Source organism: Fistularia commersonii, chromosome 5 (assembly GCF_037954325.1).
Source record: "Fistularia commersonii isolate RoL2024-O1a breed Wild chromosome 5, RoL_Fcom_v1.0, whole genome shotgun sequence".
NCBI classification, from domain to species: domain Eukaryota; kingdom Metazoa; phylum Chordata; class Actinopteri; order Syngnathiformes; family Fistulariidae; genus Fistularia; species Fistularia commersonii.
The window spans coordinates 5,248,870-5,274,140 of NC_141288.1; the positions used below are offsets into that span (position 1 = coordinate 5,248,870).

A 25,271-nucleotide genomic window follows, 5' to 3' on the forward strand; every position below is an offset into this window, starting at 1 on the left:
CTTGAGCGAGAGAAACATCGTTCAGCCAGATCAGCCGCTGTTTTTTTTTTGTTTTTTTTTGTTTTCAGGGCCTCCATCTGATGATCTGTCTGGTTCTCCAATAATCAGATGGAATCCCGGCCTCCTCGCGCCGCCGTCTGCAAGCTCCGAGAGGCCTCGCTGTCCGATTTCCCACATTTCTGCTCTTAAAAGAGGAATTCCAAACCGCGGAGGAGCTTGTCCTGTTATTTGTTGCGGTTCAAACTGCCCCCCCGATGTGAAACTCGACTCGGGCTGCCGTCACATCTTCCAGCACCGCGTCTCCGACGATCGTTTTCCTCGCGCTGCGCGAAATAGAACGGCAGAAAAATGTAAAACAGCCTGCGCGTTTGGGTTTGTGCACGGAAAAGTGTCAAATGCGTTACCGGTTCGATCGTACCCCAACCGGTCGAGGCAGAAAGCCGCCCGCACTGTGCTCGGCTGGACTGAGTTCTACGCGTGGAAAACAGGTAAGGTAAAATTCAATAAATAAAGGTAAAATCAATGCAACGGCTGGAAATCAGTAGGAAAAAAAAATACAAAAAATAATGGAAAAATCTGTAAAAAAAAAAATTGAAGAATTACCAAGAAACCAAAAGCCAAAAATATTAAATAAATGAATATGAGCTATGTTTTTTTTTTCTCAATTTCACTGACTTACAATTTCACTTCACAATTTTAAAGTGATCTCGCCAGGCATCCATGATTTATTTTGTGGTTATTAAACCTACTATTTAATCATGTCATGTAATTGCCGGTGCTACCCGTATGAGAAGTATTAGATCATCTCTGCTTGCGCCTTCCAAACCTAATACTTGTTTCTGCCTCTATAACGCTTTTGTTTTCGCTTCTCTTTTGGTCTCCTCCTTTGAGACGGAAGGCCGTCCACAGTGAGCTTGGATCCGTCCTAGCTATTCATTAATTTATGTAAATTCAATGCTGGAAATGACTGACTTAACAGCTGGAAATCAACAGAAAAAATCAATTAAAAAAAATATTTAAAAAAAAAAAAAACACGATAAAAGGAATCTCAAAATTGAGAGAAAAAAAAACAGAATCAATAATGGCCTGAAATATAGAAAGAATAAATGTGGGCCAGGAAAAAAAAAATTAATTCTACCCCAACCGTTTGAGACAGAGGGCCGCCTGCATTGAGTTCGGATCTGTTTCCTCGTCGCTGTGCACGGACGGAACGTGTCATGAGACAGCGATCACAGAAATCCAGCAACTCACACTTCTGATTCTGGGGGGGAGAAATATCACTTAAACCTTTGAACTGACACAACCAGACTTGATTTCCAAACTGATAAATCCGCTTTAGGATATGCAGACGTGAGACGAAAAGGCCGCTCTCCAGCGGGTCGGACATATTCGAGCGTGCTCGAATCTGCTTTGACGCGGCTCATCCTGTTAATAAACATCACTGACGTCTGCTTATCGTGCGTCCTTCCTCTCTGTGTATCACCCGACATCTTCCCTTTTCCTCCGGCCCTCTAATCAGCCGACTATTGTGTGAAAGGAAAAAGGCAAACAGAGAGGGGTCTACCTGCCAAAAGCCGGGAGGGAAATGGGAGGATGAGCCAGCAGGAGGGAAAGAGACGGGGAGAAGATTAAAAACAAAAAAAAAAAATTACTGAGATAAAACCTGTTTACATAGAGACGAGGTTTCGCAGGGAGGGTAAACACACACACACACACACTCTTCCTTGGCGTCTGACTTCTGAAGTCTTGCGTTATCCCAGAGCAAGATCTTAAAAAAACCTGAATTTTCTTCCTGACACCTGGTGAATCAGAGTTACATCATCCGGCGGTGCGACGTTAGCACTGTCCAGAGTTCGTAGCTTATCTCCGACGGTTCGAACATCCGGAAACTCCGGTAATGCATCCACCCGCGGAGCGATTGAGAAACTCGAGAAATGAAATACGTCGGAATATTGGCTTATGAGTTAAATTCGTTCGGTGACCGAGCTCGTAACTCAATTTGCTTGTGTTAAATTAAATTTCCCCCTTGAAATGAATGAATCCGTTCCAGACCCATTTTTGTTATGTTTTTAAATAAGAAAAATGTATTTTAAACTATATTAAAACTCAGTAAATGAGAATGTAAAGAAATAAAGTGTTTTTATTTAGTGTGTTTACATTGAGGATCGGAAAAAGATGCTAGCGGCGGCGGAGGAGGAGGAGGGGCTTAACTTAATGCTATGATGTAATGCTACATCTAACTTGCACGCTATGCAATGCTTTATTGCTAAATTTAATTTAACGATGGAGTGAAAGGCGGTCCTTTTTCAAAATGATCATCGGTATCTCACTAACAACAACTTCTCTATTTCTGAAGAGACAAGTCGACAACGCGTCCGATGTTTTTTTAAAATCCCGTCCGGACATTGATAGATACTATACACACATACACACACACACACTAATGTACAGAGCTGGGAAAAGCAGCGGGGAGGAAATGTTGAAATGTCCAGACTCCCCCCGATCGGCCCTGGGTGATACCAAATAATCCGACAGGAGCCCTCAGATTAATTCCGCATTAATCCCGTCCACCCCCGAAAAATATTTAAAAAAAAAAAGAAAAGAAATACGATAAAAAAATAAATAAAATAAAAAAAAAATAAATATGAATAAATAATAATAATAAATATAAAATAAGATAAAAAATAATAAAAGCTTTTTTTTTTCAATTTTCTTTAAACTTGGTGATAGCTGATACATGAAAATTTTGAGCCAATTCTTTCTGGTTAATTGATATTTTCCTTAATTGTCACTGGTTTAACCCTCTTATTATGTTAAAGGTCAATTTGACCCATTTCACCCATTGACCCAATGGGTCAAATTGACCCTTAACATAATAAGAGGGTTAAAATTCTGGAAAATTAATTTAATTTTGATGATTTCTTGATAAATTCTTTAAAATTGAGCATCATTAAGTCACACTGACAGCAGGTTTGTGTCCCTTTTGGACATTCTAGCAGCAGCAGATTCCTGCCCGACAGCGACGAAGGCCCTCAGTCGAGAGCCGACAGATTAATATCTGGCGGCTGAAACGCTTGTAATCTTTATGGATTGCGGAAGGATTAACTGACGCGGGTCCCACGGACAAAAAAAGCTCACATCGCCGTCGGAAACAGGATACCGACCGGCTGCTCAAGGGAGATCCAAGCGTTCTCATTGGACTCCCATCGATTTCGAGCACCGACATGTGGATCCCCGGGCCTCAAATCAGGTGGATTAATGGATTAACCCATGAATTCAGCCCCATTCAGTCTCATCCTGTCGGCCTCTAATGGACTTAATAATAATAACACTTGGATTTTTGTATAAAATCTATTTCTAGGCTCTCAACATAATCACATGCAACATTCACTTGCAGATAGGGAAATCTGAGCTTTGAAACGCAAATGTGCAAATCAAATGTCGATTAAAAAATATATAAACATATTTCCAGCCCGTTTAAACCCCAAGTGTTCTCACCTTTTCTCAAATTTTATGCAAAATTATGAATAAATCATACGCAGATTGTTTATAACACCCCTCTCTTGGCTCCCGGCTTCAGTGTTTCTCATTACAATTGAAACGGCGAGGTAAAAAGCCGCCGCCCCTGGAAGCTTAGGCACAAAGCGGCCGCACAGGTCAAAGGTCAGATGGCAGGACATCTGAGAGACATCGCAAAAGAAACAATAGCTTCCCACACCCAAGGAATATGTTTTCTTAAGTTTTACAGCGGGCGTGTGTTCTTCCAACGGGAGGTGTTGTTGTGTGTGTTCGTATGTGTGTGTGTGTGTGTATACTGTAGTTTGGCCCCATCCCGCCCACCCTGCTCTAGTAGCTTGTTAATGAGTAACTGTAAAACACAGCATGGGAAACACATTAACATTCCCAGCACCTCCATCAAGTTGCTATCCAGCTTCTCTCTGTGAGGCGTTCAGGTACCGGGGGGGAAGTCTGGGAATATTTTCAATGTTGGTGGATATCACTGGCCAACAAAAAACACTGAATTTTTGATAAAATTAATTAAAAAAAAAAATTATATAAAAAAAAAAAAAGTTTTCTTTAAAAACTTTTTGATATTAATTTTTTCATTACATCGCAGCATTTTTAAATTCAATGATGACTTTTTATTTTGTTATATTTCATATTCAGCTGGTCTTTTCCAATTCCTGGCTTATATTTTCCCCACGGACATTTCTGATAGAATATTAATATTATAATAATATTATATTATATTTACATAATATATTAATATTTGATTGATTATTAGTGATTTTCTCAAATTCAATCAGCTCCTGCCGCTTCTTGATATATTCCCGCAAAGAAAGCGTGGTCTTAAAAGCATCACAAGCGCCTCGATTAAGTTTTTTTTTTTCTCCCTTGACCTGCTGGTGTTAATGAGTGGCCATTCGAGTTTTAGAGGAAACACATCAACATTCCTGCTCCTCCGTCTCCTCTCTTTGTTTTCCCTCCCATCTCTTGCTCCCTCTGACTGTTTGTCTTTCCCAGCAGACAGGAAGTGGACTCTCTGTCTTCCTGTCAATCATTTACCGCCTCTCCCTTCGGCTCCACCAATCACATGACGGACGGCTGACGTAACTCCGAAAACCGCTGCTAAAATTCGTTGCAGAAACTGATTTGACCAAACAGTTGTTCTGCTGCATTTTTACTGCACTTAATAAAAGTTACAGTTCGAATCCACACATCTCTCTTACAAGTAAAACTTTGGAGACTCTATCTTTATTGCTTCCTTCAGGATAGATCCCAGGTTGAGCCCAAATCATTCTATTTCTGTTGCCAAATATGTTAATTTTCATATATTTCTATTTGAGTATTATTCTAAATTTTTTTTCCCTTTTCAGTTGACTGGTGGACTTTAGAGCAACAAGACACCAGACACTGAAAACCCCTTGTGTCCAGGGGGTCAAACATATAGTGTATATATTTTCATTCATTCATTCATTCATTCATTCATTCATTCAACTGCACAATCAGTTCTGCTAGCCCTTTACACAAAAAATAAGTGTTGATGACGCTGTTGCTTCAACCAATCAGATTTTGAGTTGGCGACGTCCAAAGCCTTCAAGCAGGCGACAGCAACATCAGCGTATTCACACCCTCTGATTGGATAGTCAGAGAATGGACTAGTGTACTAGCGAGGAGATGCGTACTAGCGAGCTGCGAACAGAAATATAGTTGTGTTTGTTTAACAACCCACAATGGCTGCAGTAGGAGAAGAAACAGATTTAGTTGCAAATATATTGTTAAAGCCATTTTCTAGATGGAGTTTTGAAGAAAAGCTGGACATAGTAAAGACAGGTTGGGCAACTCCTAAGCTAGCAAATGTGTCACAACCAGGAAAAGGATTCGTCCAACATTTTCAAGCCACAATCTATGACCGGAACCCCTGGCTCACAGGCTCACAGGTAAGAAAGGAGGATGGATTTTGTCTACAAATGATCCGAATTTTGGGTGAGTAAAATGCAAGTTTATAGTGTTGGTGCTTTTTATGTGTCACAGCCGTTTTCTATAAGGGCATTCATTGTGGCTAAGTGAGTTATCTATCTGCGATGCACCTCTGCATCTTAAAACGCAAATGCATATCTTATTATGCATTTCTGCATAATAAGAGTTTTTTTTTATAGCCATAAACTAATTATTGGGGGGGTGGGTTGATTCGGAGCACTACTGAAGGCCTTGGTGTAAAATGCACGACCCGCCACTGAAGCCCTCAGCTTGAAATGTAAACAGTGGGATAAAATAAAACGTATTTACAGACATACAAATATTCACCCTCTTATTCACACGTCAAACAGAGACATAGAACTTTTTCACTTCTGGGTAATTTAGGGTCATGTTTGCTGTTTTTGTGATTCACATTTACGCCGTTGATCATTTCATTTCAATGTTAATCTTTATTCTTCCTACTTGTAAATTCATGTGTTTTGAATGTGTGGTGATTTTACATCAATTTTTCATGCACGTTTTATTTTATAAAATTTTTATATAATATTTATGTCATTTTAGTTCCAGTGGGTGCTTGCTCACATATTTCCTGGAATTTTCTTTCCAACTTTACTCATTCTTTTTCCTTTTTTAATGTAACAAGCTGATGTAGCGTTATTTACCCACTCGTACTTTTTGGATTTCTGTCAAGACAGCTGAGATGAAAAATCGAGAAACCTTCTGTCCTCTGCATTTTAAAGTTAGAGTTAAAGTCAGCACAAAGATTGCTGGAGACAGGGAGTTTGTGTGTGTGTGTGTGTGTGTGCGTCATAGAAATTTGAAAACGGAGTGTTTTCAGTCACTTTTGTGTGTGTGTAGAAACACCCCATGATGTCGGATGGGAACGCACAGCAAGGAACGGCTCATCGACTCTGTTCCGAGTGTCGTATTATCTCTGACATTCAGCCCCTTAGCCACAAACCACAAGATGACACACACACACACACACACACACACACACACACGTCTCTGACCGTTTACTGTAAATTTTCCAGCTGAACAGACGAGAAAAGGACACACACGGCGGCAGTGGTAAAAAAACACACAGCCCTACATACTTCCTATTATCACGTCCACGCAGAGGCGATTGTTTCCTGATCGGATCCTGACGAAGAAACGCGTTCTCGAAAAAAAAACAAAATATAACGTCCCCCAAAACCCCCAGCAACGTTTTATGCCCGTGATTCATTGGTTTTGAGTCCCGGGCAGTTTCTATCGTGATCTGACCTTCAGTTCCAACCAACTCTAGTCGGACGTTGTTTAGACACCAAAATGTCAACTCCTTGATGCCTTTCTGACGTAAGAACTGTGACTTTTGTTGCCGTGACAACCCTATGCCTACAGGACTGTCTCAGAAAATTAAAATATTGTGATAAAGTTCTTTATATTACGTAATGTTATTACAAAAACAAAAATGTCATACATTCTGGATTCATTACAAATCAACTGAAATATTGCAAACCTTTTATTATTTTAATACTGCTGATTATGGCTTACATCTTAAGAAAAATCAAAAATCCCATCTCAAAATATTAGAATATCATAAAAGTTTTTTTTTTTAACTGCATTACAGAAGGTAAAGAACTTTATCACAATATTCTAATTGGTTCTGTATATCAGAAATGCCCCAAATATCCTGATATCAGTCTACTTCCTGGTTTGCAAACAGCGTCTGCCTGAAAAATTCCGCCGTCTAAAGTCCTTTTCGGAAATTACATTGTTCGTCATTTTCAGAAGTTATCAGCATCTTGTTAAAAAAATTAACTTTATTTATAATTTTAGGTGTGTTGCTCTTTAAAATGTGGATTTAATATCATCTCATCCTTGGAAGATCAAACTCAGCAAAAGGTAACTTATGTAACTTAGAAGTGAGTCTGATGTAGCACATCTGTGGGAAGCTCTACCCTCATGTTCTGGGAGTCATGACCGCAGACACACACACACATACACACACACACACACACACACACACACACACACACACACACACACACACACACACCCCGACATTCAACTGCAAACACACCAAAAAATGTATTTATGTACTTTTGTGAAGTGGGAGGCTGCTAATCCCGGCCCGACTCAGCAGGATGACGTGAAAAGTGCTGAGCTCATCCTCCTCGCGTTGGAAACAAAACCCAGACTGGAATGTTTTTTTTTAAATTATTATTATGATTATTATTATTGCGCCAGACTGGCGGGACGTGATCATGTTCTGTTCGGCTCTTGATTGACAGACGATAAATGAGGTGTAAAGAAAAGTGATGGCGCTAGCTGCTAAGCGCAATTATATTAATGTTAATTACAAAATACAAAATATTGACTCAGCTAATTATGCAATGCACTTCAATTTTAAGATCAGTAGCACAAAATTGGTGAGAAAACTAAGCAATAGCTTTACACATGAAGCGCAAGTTTCCCATCACTCTAGAATAAAATAATTTCAAGGTAGAGCAATAAAGTTCATGAGGTTTTGCATCTTGTTTCACTCAAATACAAGAAGAAATACAAGACGACAAAAAATACAAAAATACAAGAAGGCGTCTGTATAATCCACATACCGCCATGTTTTTTAATGTCTGCACAGATCGCCAATTTTTTTTTCTATCGTTCTCTTAAAAAGTACATTGCCACCATCGCCATGTTTGTTATTGTCTGAAACGGAACGTAGAAATTGGAGTTGGAAATGGACGCTGAACTCAGCACTGCCCTCCAGCGCAGCGATCCCCAACCTTTTTATCACCGCTTGACAATTTTAACACGGACCGATACACGTAGATTGTTTATATTGAGACAATGATAATAATCATGAATCCACTGTGTACTCGTATTTATTAGCAGCTTCCTCGTAACATTGCGGCAAAAACATTACATGAGTATAACGAATGCTTCATTGCCTCATTGCCGGAAATTATGCAGAGCGGCTCGGTCCGTGGGAATCACCTGTTACGATAAATCCAAATTTCAAGTAGAACTCCTGGTATTCTCTGTTAAAATCTTTCTTTTTCTTGGAAGTTGTAGGCTCTTCCTCTGTCTCTCCACTAAACCTTTTCCCATTTCCGTTCGACATCATTATTTTTTTTACTCATTTTGCTAGCTTGCGGATTACATTTTTGGCGCTCGAGAGACCGAGATGAGATTCCAGTAATTTTTCAAAATAAAATATTTTTCAAAATAAAGATAATGATTAATTGTTTCTTGGGGGGCCGGGTACCAATTGATCCACGGACCGCTACTGGCCCGCGACCCGGAGGTTTGGGACAACTGCTCAAGTGGACATAATGCTTGGGAACCGTGGCAATGTAAAGCAGGCATGACAAATATGCAGGTAGTGACATTTGTCGGAATACGAGATGGTCGTACATGTTTACACATTTAGTCCGACCGTCAATAAACCTTTACACCAGGGGTGTCAAACTCAAATACACAGAGGGCCAAAATTCAAAACTGGGAAAAAAATATTCATCCAGATATAACAATGACCCTTTTCACTTGGACCCAAACAAGTTAAAAACTAAATATAGAACAAGCATAGCTTAATGTAACTCAATATTGCACACATGCAAAATCCTGCATTCTGCCTAAGTAGCAGGGTGCCAGTATTAGCATAAGGTCGCTATGACTACTGTACAAAGAGGAGAGGGCGTTTTTGGGTCCTGTTGTGATTTTCGTGACAAAACACCAGCAGAAAATTCTAGGATTTGTAGAATTAGTGATACATGCACTGTAGACCAGCTTTAATAGTCATTTGGCATGGCATTTCAGGCCAAATATAATTACAGTGCGGGCCAAATTTGGCCCGCGGGCCAGAGTTTGAAACCTATGCTTTACACCTATATTTCCTTTTGCTGTCACTAGCAAAATCCTATGTTCACAGGAGGTCAAGATAAGGATGCAAAATCCCAAATAAACAATACTTTGTGTATATAAGGACTTTTTTTTTAGCCGACAATCAGCCGATCCAACCACCCCGGATGCTACCGCCACAGCCAGTAAACCACCGAAATCTCCGCCATGACGGTGGAATCTGTACATGTAGCCTTGTCGCCTCCGTCACTCACAGTGCAACATATTTGCTCTTAAAAGTGAAACCGAGGCTGAACGGGGAGCGGGAAAGTGCAGATTTGTTTGTGAAGCTGGGAAACTCTGCATTTGTCTGGAAAGTTTGCAGTCCAAAGATGAGGTGAGCGTAAAAACCGGACCCACACGGAATATTTTCATTGGCTCATCTAGGAGAAAAATATGAGTCTATGCTGTAATGAATAGTGAAGCGGTTGCTAGAAAGTCAATACTGTGGGGAGCAACGAATCCAAACCTGTCATTTCTTTCTGAGATTTAGAATTGCAAGATGTTATTTTTTTAAAGGACGCGTTAAATTAATTTTTTAGAAATCTTGGAAAATGTTAACTGACAATTAGTTATGTTTATAAAAAAAACTACCTAAAAAAATGCCTGAATGTCAAGTTGAATATTAAAAATCACCCCTCCACACAAAAAAACAGGATTAATACACCAAAAAAACAATATGTATGATTAAATAAAATTTAAACAATAAATAAAATTTTAAAAACCTCAACATTCTAAAGACTTTGGCTAAAATGAGTCCAAAAATCAGCTCTGAATCTGCATCTAATGACTTATGAATCAGTCTGTTCAGACAAACATTGAATGGATTTATTCATATATACAGTATTTATACTTTTTATATTTACAAATCTTGATTAGATTCTCCAAACCTAATCAAGTCTCAAAATGAATATTGATAACTAATAATAGCATCACATTAGCAAACTTTCTCCATATCGTCCAGTCTTGAGCGTCACCCTTATGGTGTGTTGTGACAGAGAGTGTGTCTGTGAGTGTGTGTCTGTGTGTGTGTGTGTTGAACCCGTTAACCTTTTTGTCACTACTCCTTTCTGCTATAACAAATACAAGTCAAACTTTTTTTTTTCTTTTTTTTTACAACAGATGGCAGCTCTGAGAAACCTGCAGAGACGCGATAATTCAAACCAGATCTGCTGCAGAGCCGAATGTCTTCCAGGAATTATACAGTCACCATTCTTAGTGAGTGATGCGCGGGGAAAGCATGTGTGTGTATATGTGTGTGTATATGTGTGTGTGTGTGTGTGTGTGTGTGTGTGTGTGTGTTCAAAGTCAAGGTCAGCAGTCAGCAGAGAGGAATTTAGAGTATTTGCATGTTAAAAAAGTATGTGTATGACTACCATACGAAGGTCATATTGTTCTTTTATTCACCACTTACTGTCACTCCCTTCTTTCAGAAATGTTCTATGAAAAGTTATTTCATCCTCCCTGCCAATTTTTTTGTTGCAGGTGGAGACTTCAGCAAAATCTACAACCACACCGCCCCCTTGTGGTGATTTTAAGACCTACACCAACTAAGGTTTAGAACAGGGGTCTCAGAATCACGGCACGCGGGCCAATTTCGGCCCTCGGAACTGTATTTTGTGGCCCCCTGCCTGAAATCAAATCTTTGTGTTAGTGCAGCCCGTGTTCTTTCCATGGGTTTTATACAGTGGGTTTCAAAAAAAAAAAACAAAAGGGGCAAGGAAGAAATGAAAAAGTAACTTTGCAATGTATTTTTTTTGCTTTAAAATTTGAAAAACAAAATGATTTTTTGATGAAAAAATTGTGGAGTCACATTGTTAAAACGATCTTTTCTTTTCTTATTTCTATAAAAACCACAAAAACGGTCACATAAAAAAAAATGCGCAAAATTAAAAAGATTAGATTGAGGGACCAGAATAGCCACCATTAGCCTTGTAAACATTAAACCTCCTCTTATACATGCTACCGATCAATTTTCTAATAAAATCTAGGGACAAGATTTTCTCTTTTAACTCAACAATATTTTTGGGGGGTAATTTCATCAATTATTTTTTAATATTCATTTTTAATGTTAATTTGTCATGTATTTTTTTAGAGAAACAGTTCATGACATATAAAGATTTTTGTCTAATTTACCTATTGACCTCCTTCACACTAAAACAAAGGAAAATTTCGGACTAAGTGTTACTCCTAGGTAATGATTTTACTTATTATTTAAAAATAATAATAAAATATAAAATATTGTATTAATAAATAATGAAATAATTAAAATATTAATGAAATATTAATAAAAATAATAATTAATCATGACATTTCAAAAATGCTTTCTTTTAAAATCACCAAAAAATTAGCATGTTCGTATGTATTTTTCTAATTTAATTATTTTAATTAATTTTAAAACAGTTCATGACATATCAAGAATTTTCTAATTTACCTGTTGACCTCCTTTACACCAAAACAAAGGAAAAATTTGGACTAAGTTTTTACTTCTAGGTAATAATTTTACTTGTCCGGCCACCTTGACATCAAATTAGGCCGTATGTTTCGCCAAATTTCCCCAAAATGAGCCTGACACCCCGGGTTTAGAATATTATCATTCATACAAACACAATTTTCCAATGATAAAATTGATCAAATTAAACCTTTGTCCACAACAAATTGTTTTTTTTTTCCTTTTCAAAGAACTCCTACATGCTAAAAAAAAAAAGACTTATTTTTTAAATGTCTGTAAGCTCCAACTGATCCCTAATAGTTAATTAAAAAAAAAAGATACATCTGACAAAACCTCTGGTCTCAGGCGGTTTAAATATGAATCCTACAGTTATAATAAAACATTAGTTTTATCAGTGGGAGCGCTGGCATTTTGTGTCTCCTTGCCACCTGACCAGTGTTTAAATTAATTCATATAAATATGGAAAAGGGTGTTAATTTTTTTCATTTTGAAATATCATTTCTTGCAGTTCTATTAAGTTCACCTACAGATTTGTACACTGAGATATGCTGCACTCGTTTTGGACACGTTTTTAACATTATTCATTGTTTTTTGCTAACCATTTACCCAAGAATCACAGCACACACACACACACGCACACACACACACACTCAGACAAGTTTATCAGCAACAAACTGAACTGGAGTGTTAACCTTCAAATAGCTTATGAAGAAACCAAACAAGAGCTGGATTCTGTTTGGACAAACGTCACCATACACACACACATAGCAGTGTGTACTCACAGGCGGTTGTGTGTTGTTGTTGAGCTGGTCTTGGCTGACGGTCGACACTCCAGGATGGCAATCCAGCGACACCCGGTCTCGACAGGCGGCGTGACAGGTGTATTTACAGCCTGCGGCGAGACAGGGACTCATTAACCAGCCTCGGCAAAAAAAAACAGGATTTAACGCATTAACTCAACAACGTTAACTAACTCATCCGTCATCGCCTCTGTGAAAATAATAAAACTTGGTTTAGTTGCATTTGCAAAAAAGCAACGTGAGGTTCAGACATCTGTGAGTCTCGGAAAACAATTTAAATTCCGAAAAAATGCGTAGAGCTTTAAAATGCAAGCACCTTTCCCGTGAGGATTTTTACTCAAATCCACGTTTAGTTTGCATCACTTCGAAGTTCTGTGGGCGACAGCTGACGTGCAGGTACGAAGCTGCTCCCTTCCATAAAAAATGTCTGTCAGTTTGTTTTTGTTTTTTCATACAAATATAAATATACATTAAAAATAATGTAAAAATAGAAAATGTGCAAGGTTTGGTTTCACCTAGCATGTTAGCCAATAAACAAATTTCCTTTTTTGCTTTAAACCTCTATAAGAGTATTGACTGGATATGATGTTGAAAATTATTTGGTGTCTAGTGATGTGTTTTCAATCTGACAACGAAAATGATTGTTGATTTTAAACAGATTTTAAAAAAAATATTGGCATCACAGCTGGGATAGGCTCCAGCACGCCAGCTAGTGCAGGATAAGCGGTATAGATGATGGACGGATGGATGGATGGATGGATGGATGGATGGATGGATGGGTGGATGGATGGAGAAAAAGAAGATATCACTTGCTAATGGCTAATGTCAATCACTGGTTTACATCTGAGTGAAAATGGTCTCTGCCTGTCCCCCAGGGTTTAGCTCGTGATGGACAGTAACAGGAAGAAAAATCGACCAATCGTCTGCATTTTCATTTAAAAAAAAAAAAAAAAAGGGTCTGCAAATTTTTCAAAAAATCAAGTTTCCAGAAACAGATTCTCAGATCCGTCTCATTGACACATCTATCGGACATTTTACTAAACCAGACCGAAAATACAACAAATTACAACAAATACACATGAACCTATGGGGGCCTGCAGTTACCACTGAGAATAACCATATTTTATAACCAGGACACAATGATTTTATTCGAACGGGAATCGGTGGCCACAAGATCGTGCCTAATCATGCATCCATGTATTTGTCGCCACGAGATATGATACCTTCACAAAAGCGCTATTATTCACCGGATGCACATGGCATGCCTCCACTATTCCGTGGCCTCGAGATAGAACTCGTTCCCATGCTTTAAATCCTTTCTCGCCTCCAAATAAAAGGCCTTAACTCCAATTTTTTATTCATTTGTAACCATCAAGTGTCAATCAAATCACTGGGACTTTCTGCAAAAAACCAAAACGCACATAGAAACTAAAGCGAAAATGCAAAGCAAAAATCCAACAGCACATTCCGGCACGCTCTGACAACACACACACACATAACCCAGAGCGTGTGTGTGTGTGTGTGTGTGTGTGTGTGTGTGGTCACAGTCCTACCTGGTGACCTCTTTTTCACGTGCTGCCCAACTTTATCCGACAGTTTGCACATGGCTGCTCCCATCTCCCATCTTCTCAGACCTGTGACATCACATCACTGCATCCCTTGCACTCAGACACAAAAACCCTCTCACCCTCTCTCTCTCTCTCTCTCTCGCTGCGATGCTGTCTGTCAGGCTCAGACTTCAGATACCGATTTGCCTAGCCACCATTCTCTGTGTTTCCCTGCCTCTGTGTTGTTGTGCTGAGTCGGTGATTTGACAGTGAAAATGCAGGCCGTGGAGTGACGGCGGGGAGGGGGGGCAGGGACGGGGGTATTCCTGCTGAGTCAGTCATCTATGCTCACTCCGGTTAGCTCACTTACGTAGCTTGTTATGACTAGCCCGGGAGTCTACATGGTTTCCTGCTAACTCCCTCCCTCTCTTTCTCTCTCCGCCCGGCGTTTCATCCGTCCGGATCCCCCCGGACAAAAACGCTGATCCGGAGGGGAAGCTAGGGAAGAGCCGGCGCATCCATCGCCATCCTAGAGCCGAGGTCACTAAAGATGTTCTCAGACCTTCACAAAAATGTTGTATCGTTCGGGATCAAAAGCCCGAATCTGTGAATTCGGCTCGCTCCTCAGGATTCGTATCAGCTGTTCATAAAAATAAAATAAAAAATCGAAACTTATTTCAACCTGATCGTTTGCGAGAATCTGCTTCCCTGCCGCACCGTTGGATCATTCATGTTGCTTTTAAAGTTCAGGAAAGAATTAAATGTGATTTTTTTTTTTTTTTTTTTTTTTTACATTTCTCCGTCACGGTTTTTCCTATCAGATAATAATAATAAAGAACGGCACTCGTCACCAGTTAAAAGGCTGAAAACGTCTGCGTTTCTGCATCCCGTCTCGGCTCTGCCTTTCCCCCGACGCCACGGATCGATCGGTCTCGCTTGCGCTTACACCCCGGCGTCTGCTTGAAGAATGAAAATAATGCAAAAAATTATTTCAATCCCAAATACAAAATTGAATACAAAAGTTGTTTTCACTGTGGGATTTTTATTTTTTTCGAAATCAAACAGTGAAAAATTTGTTTTCAAATTCTGATGCAGCAATGCACTGATTATTTCAGATCCAATTCTGGAAAATTAAAACATTAAATATGTTTTTTGTGTTTTATTGAGCCCCGCCAGTTTCTAAACCCCGAAACAGCGGGGCCACCGTTCAGCCGACTGAGGGCTTTCATTGTGAATCCTGGTGCGTTCAGCGGGATCTCTTTCCAAGGGTCAAAGGTCAGACACTACTCCCGCTCTGTTGTTTCTTTTTTTTTTTTTTTTTTTAATGTTTGTTTGTTTTTTTTCTCTTCTGGCTGTGAAACATTTTTGACACACACTTTCTAATCAGCTTTGCAGAATGGCTAACACTCATCTGCTGATGGCTACACACACACACACGGAGGAGACGCTGAAGAATTTGGTAAAAAAAAAACAAAAAAAACTTAAGTTTGTCTTAATCACCGTCCTGATGTTTGCCTGTCAGAGGTTAAAGGTCAGAGGTTAGGGTCGACGCCCCTGAGGGAAATGACAAGGACGTGTAGAAATGCCTATTTTCTAAATGGAGTTTGGTACAAAGGCTCAGATCGAATCTTTTCTCAGGTTTCCGTCACATCGTTCCTGATCGGCTTCTCCGATGCCACCGTTGCCATGACAACTTGGCATCAACAACTTGGCATCACCACTCACCTGATTTGAACAGAATAACCGGACAAAGTGTTAAAAATCTATGTTGTGGTTCACTCTCAGTCCAGATACTGGGATTAGTTAATGCTAAGGTGCTCACGGCAACATCGCCTTCACAACACATTTTTATTCCTGACTGAAAACAATTTTAGTTTGAAATTTCTAAAAAAGGGTGTAATTTAAAAAAAATTATTGTCAATTCAATTAAAATCAGCTGATTAGTGGAACAGCATTTCACACACGAAACGGGTCCTGTTTTTCATATCGGAAGGTTGAAGAAATCTGACCCCGAGTTGTAAACACTTGTTTGGCGGGCAACAACAGGTGTGTGTGTGTGCGTGTGTGTGCGTGTGTGTGCGTGTGTGTGCGCACGTATGGGGGGGTGTACAGAAACCATCTGTCGCCCTTTCATTCTCCATAATGGTTTTTCTTTTCTCTTGTTTCTGCAGGCGATCTCAGGTGTTTGATCGTCCTTGGATTGAAAGTGAGACGCTCGGAGAAGCGTAACACACACACACACACACACACACACACACACACACACACACACACACACACACACACACACACGCTTCTTAACCATAAACACAAGATGCTCTTTCCTCCTTCCAGTCCAAACTGTTTCCCTCTGCGTTAAAAAGTAAACAAAAACCCAGCTAGCCCACTCCTCTGTGATGTAATTAGATTACAATGAGAAATCCCATTACAGATACTTATCAAACAATGAAGTTACTATCTACGTTCCAATCTTGGGGAAGGGAAGACAGAAAACACCTAATAATCTAACAATGGATTGACTCTGAATCCTCCTTTCAGTCGTGACGTTGGAGGATGCTGACCCGTGATGCCCTTTCATTTTATTCCACCGGCAGGTCAGTGCACGTGTCCAGGAGGAACGTGGACCTTCACACAGAGGAGATCGCCTCGTTCACACGAAAAAGAAATTAGGGGGTAAATTTCGTTTACGGCTATTTTTATGCCTTTTCAGACCTGAGGACAATGCTGATTTTTTTTTTTTTTTTTTTATCCTCTGTGTAGCTTTTACATTTATTTTATGCTGTTTTTGGTACCAAAACAATAAATTCAATGATGGGATCATTTTAAAAAAAAAAACAAACTTCAGCTTGAAACTCACCGGAGTTTTTCCACAGCAGGCCGACCTCCAGCCGACCGGAGCGTCGCATCACCTTCGGAAAGCGATAGAAAAATCCCGATATTCTCCTGAAGGATTTGCCGATGTTCTTAGTAAATCCCATCATGTCGCACACAAGCGCGCGCACACACACGTGGTTGCGCGCACTCTTTTTCTTCCTAGGGTTTAATCAGACTTGATGTGAAGTTTGGACAAAAGCGGACTCCGTCCATGACGTCCCTGCGGCTGCGGGGCCTTTCTGAGAGCTGCGCTGCAGGAGCGTCAGCTGCCGCTCCTGTTTGTTCAGACACTCTGACAGTTTGGCTCCGCAGAGACACACACATACACTCACGGGTGGGAGCTAATGACACGCACACACACATATACACACACACACTATGCATGGCAGAGTCTGAGAGACAATCCACTTCAGTATTTCTCACCAGAGATCCAAAACCTCCATAAAACTCGCCTGTATTTTGTGAGAAACTGCCAGCATTCAGCCGATTTACAAACAGATGAAAGAAAAGAAAAGAAAAGAAAAACGTTTAGGACCGTTGGGAGCATCTGGAGGAGGCGGCGGCCCCAAAGGTGTGGTTTGATGTTTTTACGACTCGGGTTCTAGAAATAATTAACACTTGAAAAAGAAAAGAAAAATCAGTAAAGTCAGTAAAAAATTAAATTAATTAAATTAAATTACATTAAATTAAATCAAATTAAAAAAGCATTCCAACAGGTTATTTATTAACAAATATTAGTATATTACATTAGTTTTGTTTTCACTTACAGCAGAACTTACCTCCAATTTTTTTGATAATTTCACAAATTACTTATTCATTTACTCATTTATACATTTGTTTGTTTACTCATCTATTTTTTTTCTTCTAAGTTTTTGGTGATTTTACAAGATAATTTTTTTGAAATGTCATGATTAGCTATTATTTTATTTATTATATTTTATTATTTATTTTATTTATTAATAAAATATTTTATATTTTATTATTTTTATTAATAATAATAGGTAAAATCGTTACCTAGAAGTATCACTAAGTCCATTATTATACAAAAATCTTTATATGTCATGAACTCTTCCTCTAAAAAATACATGATGAATTAATATTATTAAAATGAATATTAAAACAGAATTGATGAAAACAGAATTGATGAAAAGAAAAGATCGTTTTAACAATGTCACTAGACGTTTTTTCCATCAAAAAATCATTTTGTTTTCAAATTTTGAAGCAAAAAAAACCTAGCAAAGTTACTTTTTCATTCTTTCCTTTCCCATTTTTTTTATGAAACCCACTGTATAAAAGCCCCAGATGCATGTGAGAAAAAAACCCGGGGGGCACACTTACACAAAGACTTGAATTCCAGGCAACAATTGCCCTAGATGTAACAATGAAACTTTCATATGGACCCAAACAAGTTTTGCTTAAAAACTGAATGTGGAACGAACATAGCTTAATACAAAACAATATATAACTCAATATTGTGCACATGCAAATCCCTGTTTTCTGCCCAAATTTGGCCCACCGGCCAGAGTTTGATACCTATTATCTCATCCATTCTTCTGTTACTATTTAGAGTAGATACATGCAGGTGCTGAGATCCCACCATGATTTTCCGGCTATGGCCTCTAGGGGGAACTGTGCACAACCCAAACCCAAACTTTCACAAATCTTGAAATAAAATTATGTCAACCTAAGTTCATGTTCTAATAGTCTAATAGAAGCGCATCACGGCGACGTGGCGGAAACAGGAAGTCGGACACGCGGATTGCCATCAATATGGGTTTAACTAGGCTCCTGTGTTGGTTTGCTGATTTGTCAGAGGGTACGATGAGTTATGGGTACAAATAGATGCTTTGAAAAATGTATCAAAACACAGTCAAATTTAATAAAAACGTAATTCCTACCGTGCACCCAGGCGTCAGCCATTGTGAAATAACCCCGGGGGGGGCAGGAAACGGCGAGAGTATCGGAGCTGACACCTTTTTCCCAACATCTGACTTTACATTGAGGTACGACTGGCGTGGCTAACCCTGTTAGCGTCCACCTTGGGGACATCACAGCTTCCCCTTTGGGGCATCACAGCTTCCCCTATCTCACAGCTTCCCCTTGTGGTCCGTCACAGGGTCTACTGTGTTACATCAGAGCGTCCACCTCTCACAGTATTGGGTTGGATGGTTGCCGAGAGGTTTCAGATCGGAGGGGACGGGTAGGGACATGTGGCTCGACCATATCCCGGAGATAAGACGGGGCTGTCCCGTTCATCTCCTGGTTGGCGAGCACCAGGATCTTGAACTTGATGCGGGCAGCTACCGGGAGCCAGCGTAGGGACATAAGAAGGGGAGTTGTGCGGGAGAATTTGGGACGGTTGACCACACACCAGGCGGGCTGCCGCTTGCTGAATAAGCTCCAGAGGCCTGAAATGTTGAAATCCCTGAACACGACAAAACAACGTATCATGGAACTGTACGCCCTGGAGAGTGAACAGATAAGGAAGGAGGCAGAGACAGACAGACAGAGAGACAGACAGAGAGAGAGAGAGAGAGAGAGAGAGAGAGAGAGAGAGAGAGAGAGAGAGAGAGAGAGAGAGAGAGAGAGAGAGAGAGAGAGAGAGAGGGGAGGAATGCGTGAAAGTGTAAAAGAGAGTGCCGGAGACGGAGGGGTGACAGTGACATAGACATACAAACGGACAGGTATTTTCAGAAGGTGTCTGGCTTTTGCAGTTTATAAAAAATGAGTTGCGAGTGCCGATACTCAGAATTTCATCAGTTGGCGTCTCTGAAAGACTGGAATTCCTGACATTCTCACTTCAGAGGTGGGGCTGAACCTGGTCACACATCTGTCAGTCACAAGTCCACGTATCGGGACATTTACCCGTTGACTCTCACGGGGGAAGTAACCACGAGAACATGGAGAACCTGCTCAGAGAGAACAAGGCACCTTTTGCTATCAAGTCACAGTGCTAACTACTGATTTCTCCCTTTTAAATATAAACATTTCATTCATTTATTCATTATCTATCCCCCTTATCCTGCACTCGGGTCACGGTGGTGGCTGAAACCTATCTCAGCTGTCATTTCACGAGAGACGAGGGTTCAACCCGGACCAGTCAACGGTCAATCACAGGGGCCACATAGAGACATAAAACCATTCACTGTCATATACACAGTATTTATGCATATATGCGTAAACATATGCACACACGAATACATATATATATATATATATATATATGATATATATATATATATGCAGATGTGCTGATTTTCCAGTTGTGCAAGTTCTCTCACTTAAAAAGATGAGATGTAATTTCCATCATAGGTGCATTCTAACTATTGGAGACAGAATGGGGGGAAACAAATCCAGGAAATCACATTGTGGGATTTTTAATGAGTTACTTGGTAAATTCCTCTGTAAAATAAGTATTTGGTCACCTACAAACAAGCAAGATTTCTGTCTCACAGACCTGTAACTTTTTCTTTAAGAGGCTCCTCTATCCCCCATGTTACCTGTATTAATGGCACCTGTTTGAGCTGGTTATCAGTATAAAAGACACCTGTCCACAACCTGAAATAGTCACACTCAAAACTCCACTGTGACCAAGACCAAAGAGCTGTCAAAGGACACCAGAAACAAAACTTTAGACCTGCACAAGGCCGGGAAGACTGAGCTGCAATAGTTAAGCAGCTTGGTCTAAAGAAATCAACTGTGGGAGAAATTATTAGAAAATTGAACACATATAGACAAGACCACTGATAATCTCCCTCAATCTTGGTCTCCACACAAGATCTCACCCCGTGAGGTCAAAACGATCACAAGAACAGTGAGCAAAAATCCCAGAACCACACGAGGGGACCTAGTGAATGATCTGCAGAGAGCTGGGACCAAAGTAACAAAGGCTACCATCAGTAACACACTACACTGCCTTGGACTCATCCTGCGGTGCTAGATGTGTACATGTCCAAGCCTGTCTGAAGTTACGAGCATTTGGATGACCCAGAAGAGGATTGGGAGAATGACCTATGGTCAGATGAAACCAAAATAGAAGTTTTTGGTACAAACCCAACTTGTCGTGTTTGGAGGTGAAAGAATGCTGAGTTGCATCCAAATAACGTCATACCTGCTGTGAGGCATGGCGGTGGAAACCTCATGCTTTGGGGCTGTTTTTCTGCAAAGGAACCAGGGCGACTGATCCGTAAAGAAAGAATGGGGCCATGTGTCATTAGATTTTGAGTGAAAACCACCTTCTATCAGCAAGGGCATTGAAGATGAAATGTGGCTGGGTCTGTCAGCATGACAATGATCCCAAAGAAACCGCCCGGGCAACGAAGGATTGGCTTCGTAAGAAGCATTTCAAGGTCCTGGAGTGGCCGAGCCAGTCTCCACATCTCAACCCCTTAGAAAATCTTTGGAGGGAGTTGAAAGTCCGTGTTGCCCAGCGACAGCCCAAAAACATCACTGACATCTAGAGGACATTTGCATGGAGGAATGGGCCAAAATACCAGTAACAGTGTGTGGAAACCTTGAAGACTTCCACAAAACATTTGACCTGTCATTGCCAACAAAGGTATATAACAAAGTATAGAGATGAAATACTTCCACCATAACTTACAAATAAATTCTTTAAAAATCAGAAAATGTGATTTTTCTGGATTTTTTTTGGGGGGGGGGGGTGTCGCATTCTATCTCTCATAGTTAGTGTACCTATGATGAAAATTACAGGCTTCTCTCATCTTGTTTTTGAGGGAAAACTTGCACAATTGGTGGCTGACAAAATACTTTTTTTGCCCCACTGTACATCAGTTTAATTATCTATCATATCTCATATACCCACTGAATATAAATGTGTGTATACATAGATATTTAAGTAGCTCGCTAGATGGCCAAAGTAGCAATTACCATGAAGTCAGGTCGGTGTTTTAGTAACGTCACAAACATAACGGATAGACTTGCTAACTACACCTGGCTATCATTAGCTCGTATTAGCTTAGGATCAGTGCAAGTGAGGGAGAAAGCGACTTGAATTCATTAAAGTACAAGAACTGGGGTTTTACCAAATTACTTGTGTGTTAAGCCGTGGGATTATATTTTAACGTTGGCAAGCACTTTTTTTTAACATTTTCTAGATGCTGTTAGCTCACCCTGACACAACGTTAGCATGATAGCATGTTTCCATTCTGCCTTGGACAAATGTCTTATGACAGTTGGTCAACATGTTGTTTAAAGTCTGGCTAAATGTAGGCAATAAAAAAAGAATACTTTAGAAAAAGTTAATTGTTTGAATTATTTCTGTTTTAAAGCCTCTTCCCTCTTTAAAGGTCTCGAGTGGGCATTTATTTTGTGTTCCTGGACATATCAATACTGATTTTTCCTCACTCACATGGATCAACAAAAACTCAGCCAGTGATTTGAAATGTCAATATTATTGTCATTTTTTAAATTTACAACACACAGAGATGTATTTTTTTTTTAGAAAAGTCTTAGCTTGGTGTCTCATTACATGCTAAAATGCCCCAATGCTAACAGGACTAGCACCTCTCATCCACATAGTTTTGTCCTGGATCTGTACTTCCACATAAAACATACACAATCTTCTCAAAACTTAGATATTTTGTGATATTTGTTCCCCTGTCTCTATGAAACGAGGCAATATTTTATATCTGTTCCATTATTTGACATTTACAATCTCACATTTTCTCTCATTTCACCGGCTCCCATGGGACCTAGCTTAATGCCGCCATTGCTATTTCTTTCATGAATATTAAAGTTATTGTAGTGTTTATAGTTCATAGTTATAGTTTCATTTCAGCTATACTCATTTAAAATTTGTGTTTCAGTGCTTGTTTTTACTCTCCAGCAACGATAAAAGCAATAATAACCAAACAAAGAGAAAAGTAAGTAGACTCCCGATTGACTGGCTAACAGAACTTTCTGGAAATGCTACGTGACCGGATGAAAAATGGAAGGTGGCAGAAATATATGAATTTTAATAAGACTAAAACGAACACGCCCCGGCAGCCGTGTTTGGCTTCCACTTCTTAAACAGAGGCCTTTCCTCCGTGTTAACTGTTACATACGGAAACATAAAGTAAACCTTTTCCCCGGCTGGTGGCCGAACCGGTTCGCCCGCATAGCGACCGCATTCCGCTGGTGGCGGCGGATCGCAGCTCTGCCTACGAGGTTCAGTTAAAGTCCACCACTGGACGGAAACTTGAATTAAATGTCCCTCCCAACGCTTTGTATTTTATTTAAATGATTAGATATTTCATTTTTATTTTACTCAAAGCGTCGACTTAAAAGCTTGCAACCTGGGTTTTAATGACTTTACGAGGGATTTGGTTCCTCGGTCACATTTACCTCTCAAATCAAACAGTTTGATTTTCATTTGGATGAAAAACGAACGTTGCGTTTAAACTTCAGGGATTGCGGGGTCACGCAACCTGCGGTGTTGTCGTGACGTCACTCACCTACGCACGTGAGACCACTGTGCGGGATGTAGTGGCAGCACACGTCGCACCAGGTGCTTCCTTCGTCCCGCACGAAGCCGTGGCCCTCCCCGGTCTCCCGTTTCACGCGTGGGTCCCCCTCCCCGGCGCCGAAGATGGTCCGCACATCGGGCGGTCTGAACCCCTTCCTCCGGTTGCGGGGCGGCCCGCCTGCGTGTCCGTTGCTCGGTGACTCCTCCTGGCTCTTCTCGCTCCACGCCGCCTCAAGACTCTTCAGGCTGCCGGGCTGCGGCGACGGGTGGCGCCGCACCGCTTTCACCATCAGCGCGCCCTTGTTGCCCTTGGAGACCCGCATCCGTGCGCCCGGCGGCGGCGGCGGCAGGGACGTTTCCCCCGCCGTCCGGCGGACCAGCACGGCCGGCGTGGCGTGCGGGGGATCGTCCGTAGCCGTCGGCACGTACCGCCGAGCGTGATACATCGCGTGAGGTTCTTCAACAGCCCCGCAAGTGACCGGAGACGCGGGGGGAGGAGGCGAGACGTCATTGTTGTGGGTGATGACACGCACACGCAGCAGGGAGACGCGGGTTTCGTTGTCGGTATGCAGGTGGAGGAAGTCCGGGAAGTGCGTGGAAACGGGTTGGCCCTCTTTTCAGCGGCGCGCTTAAAAAGAAGAAAGGAGCTCCTCCGACCAAACTCCGCTTAATAATCCCCAAACTTTACGTTTCCTCCCACCTCAAACCTACTTTAATCATCATAAATACATTTTTAAACATCAAGTCTCATCAATTGTTTCGTTCTCATTAATTCGGCATCAATTAATAAACTACACGCGTAATATTTATCATCAGCAAATAGGAAAAAAAAGCTAAAAAAAACACCGGGACTACAACTATATGTCTGTTTGTTTTCCCGTACACACGCCGTTTCAACTAGTGTGAATTTGATCTCCGAAAAAACACACTTCAGTTAAGGTGTTTCATACTTTACACAAAAAGTAAAAAGATTAAAAATGAGAACGTTATAGTATCACGTGTGAATGTGGAGAATAAACAGAAATAGATTTATAAATAAATACAACTGTAATGCGATGTTTTCACGTAATTTTAACAATTAGTTATTGGATTTCTGGTTCTTTATTTCCATACATGTGGAGAATTTGAAGTGAGAAAGTCCAATTTTCTTATATTAAACATGAGGTGACAGGGCTTTATCAAATAAAAGTTTTTAAAAGTAATATATGTTTTTTCTTCTTCGTAACAACCAGCAGTTGGTACACACACACACACAAACACACGCACCCGGATCCGACTCCTCGTTGTCTGCTGTAATATCCCTTTTTTCCGCAGGGGGGCAATGTTTCACACTTGCGGCTTCACTTCTTTTCAGGGGTTTCACCTAAAATGTGCGTCAAATTTAAACGCCATAAAATTTCGACAACACAGACATATTGAAAATTGATTTATTTTTCGACCTTTGCAGTTAATGTTCATTTTAAATGTATTTTTAAGGGGAATAACAAGGGTAACTAAGGATGACTAAGCATTTTTCTCCTGTCTTGTGTAGAGATGAGAAGTCCTGATTTACTAAGTCTGACATATTTGACTAATATTTCAAATTTATTGTCAATTTCCTTGCAAACCTTTGATAGAAAATCTCATATTGCTGCTGGGAGGTAATAAGCCTGCTTTTAGGAGAGTCACTGTAATTTTCTTGCTACGGATCTGAGTAAAACATTAACCGCCTGTAATTTAATTTTGTTCTGTCCCAGAACTGAGATTCAAGTACAAAAGATTTG

General features: G+C 40.3%; 1 protein-coding gene across 1 annotated transcript; it reads right to left on the bottom strand.

Moving 5' to 3' along the window:
* Positions 1–238: 238 nt before the first annotated feature.
* On the bottom strand, positions 239–25,143 carry LOC147233930 (uncharacterized). The gene is made up of 4 exons (XM_086147383.1): positions 23,498–25,143; positions 12,601–12,710; positions 419–471; positions 239–323 (listed from the first exon to the last, which is right to left on the bottom strand). Exons 1-4 carry the CDS (start codon positions 23,952–23,954, stop codon positions 239–241), a joined length of 705 nt encoding a protein of 234 aa, XP_086003509.1. The 5' UTR covers positions 23,955–25,143.
* Between the last annotated feature and the right edge of the window lie 128 nt (positions 25,144–25,271).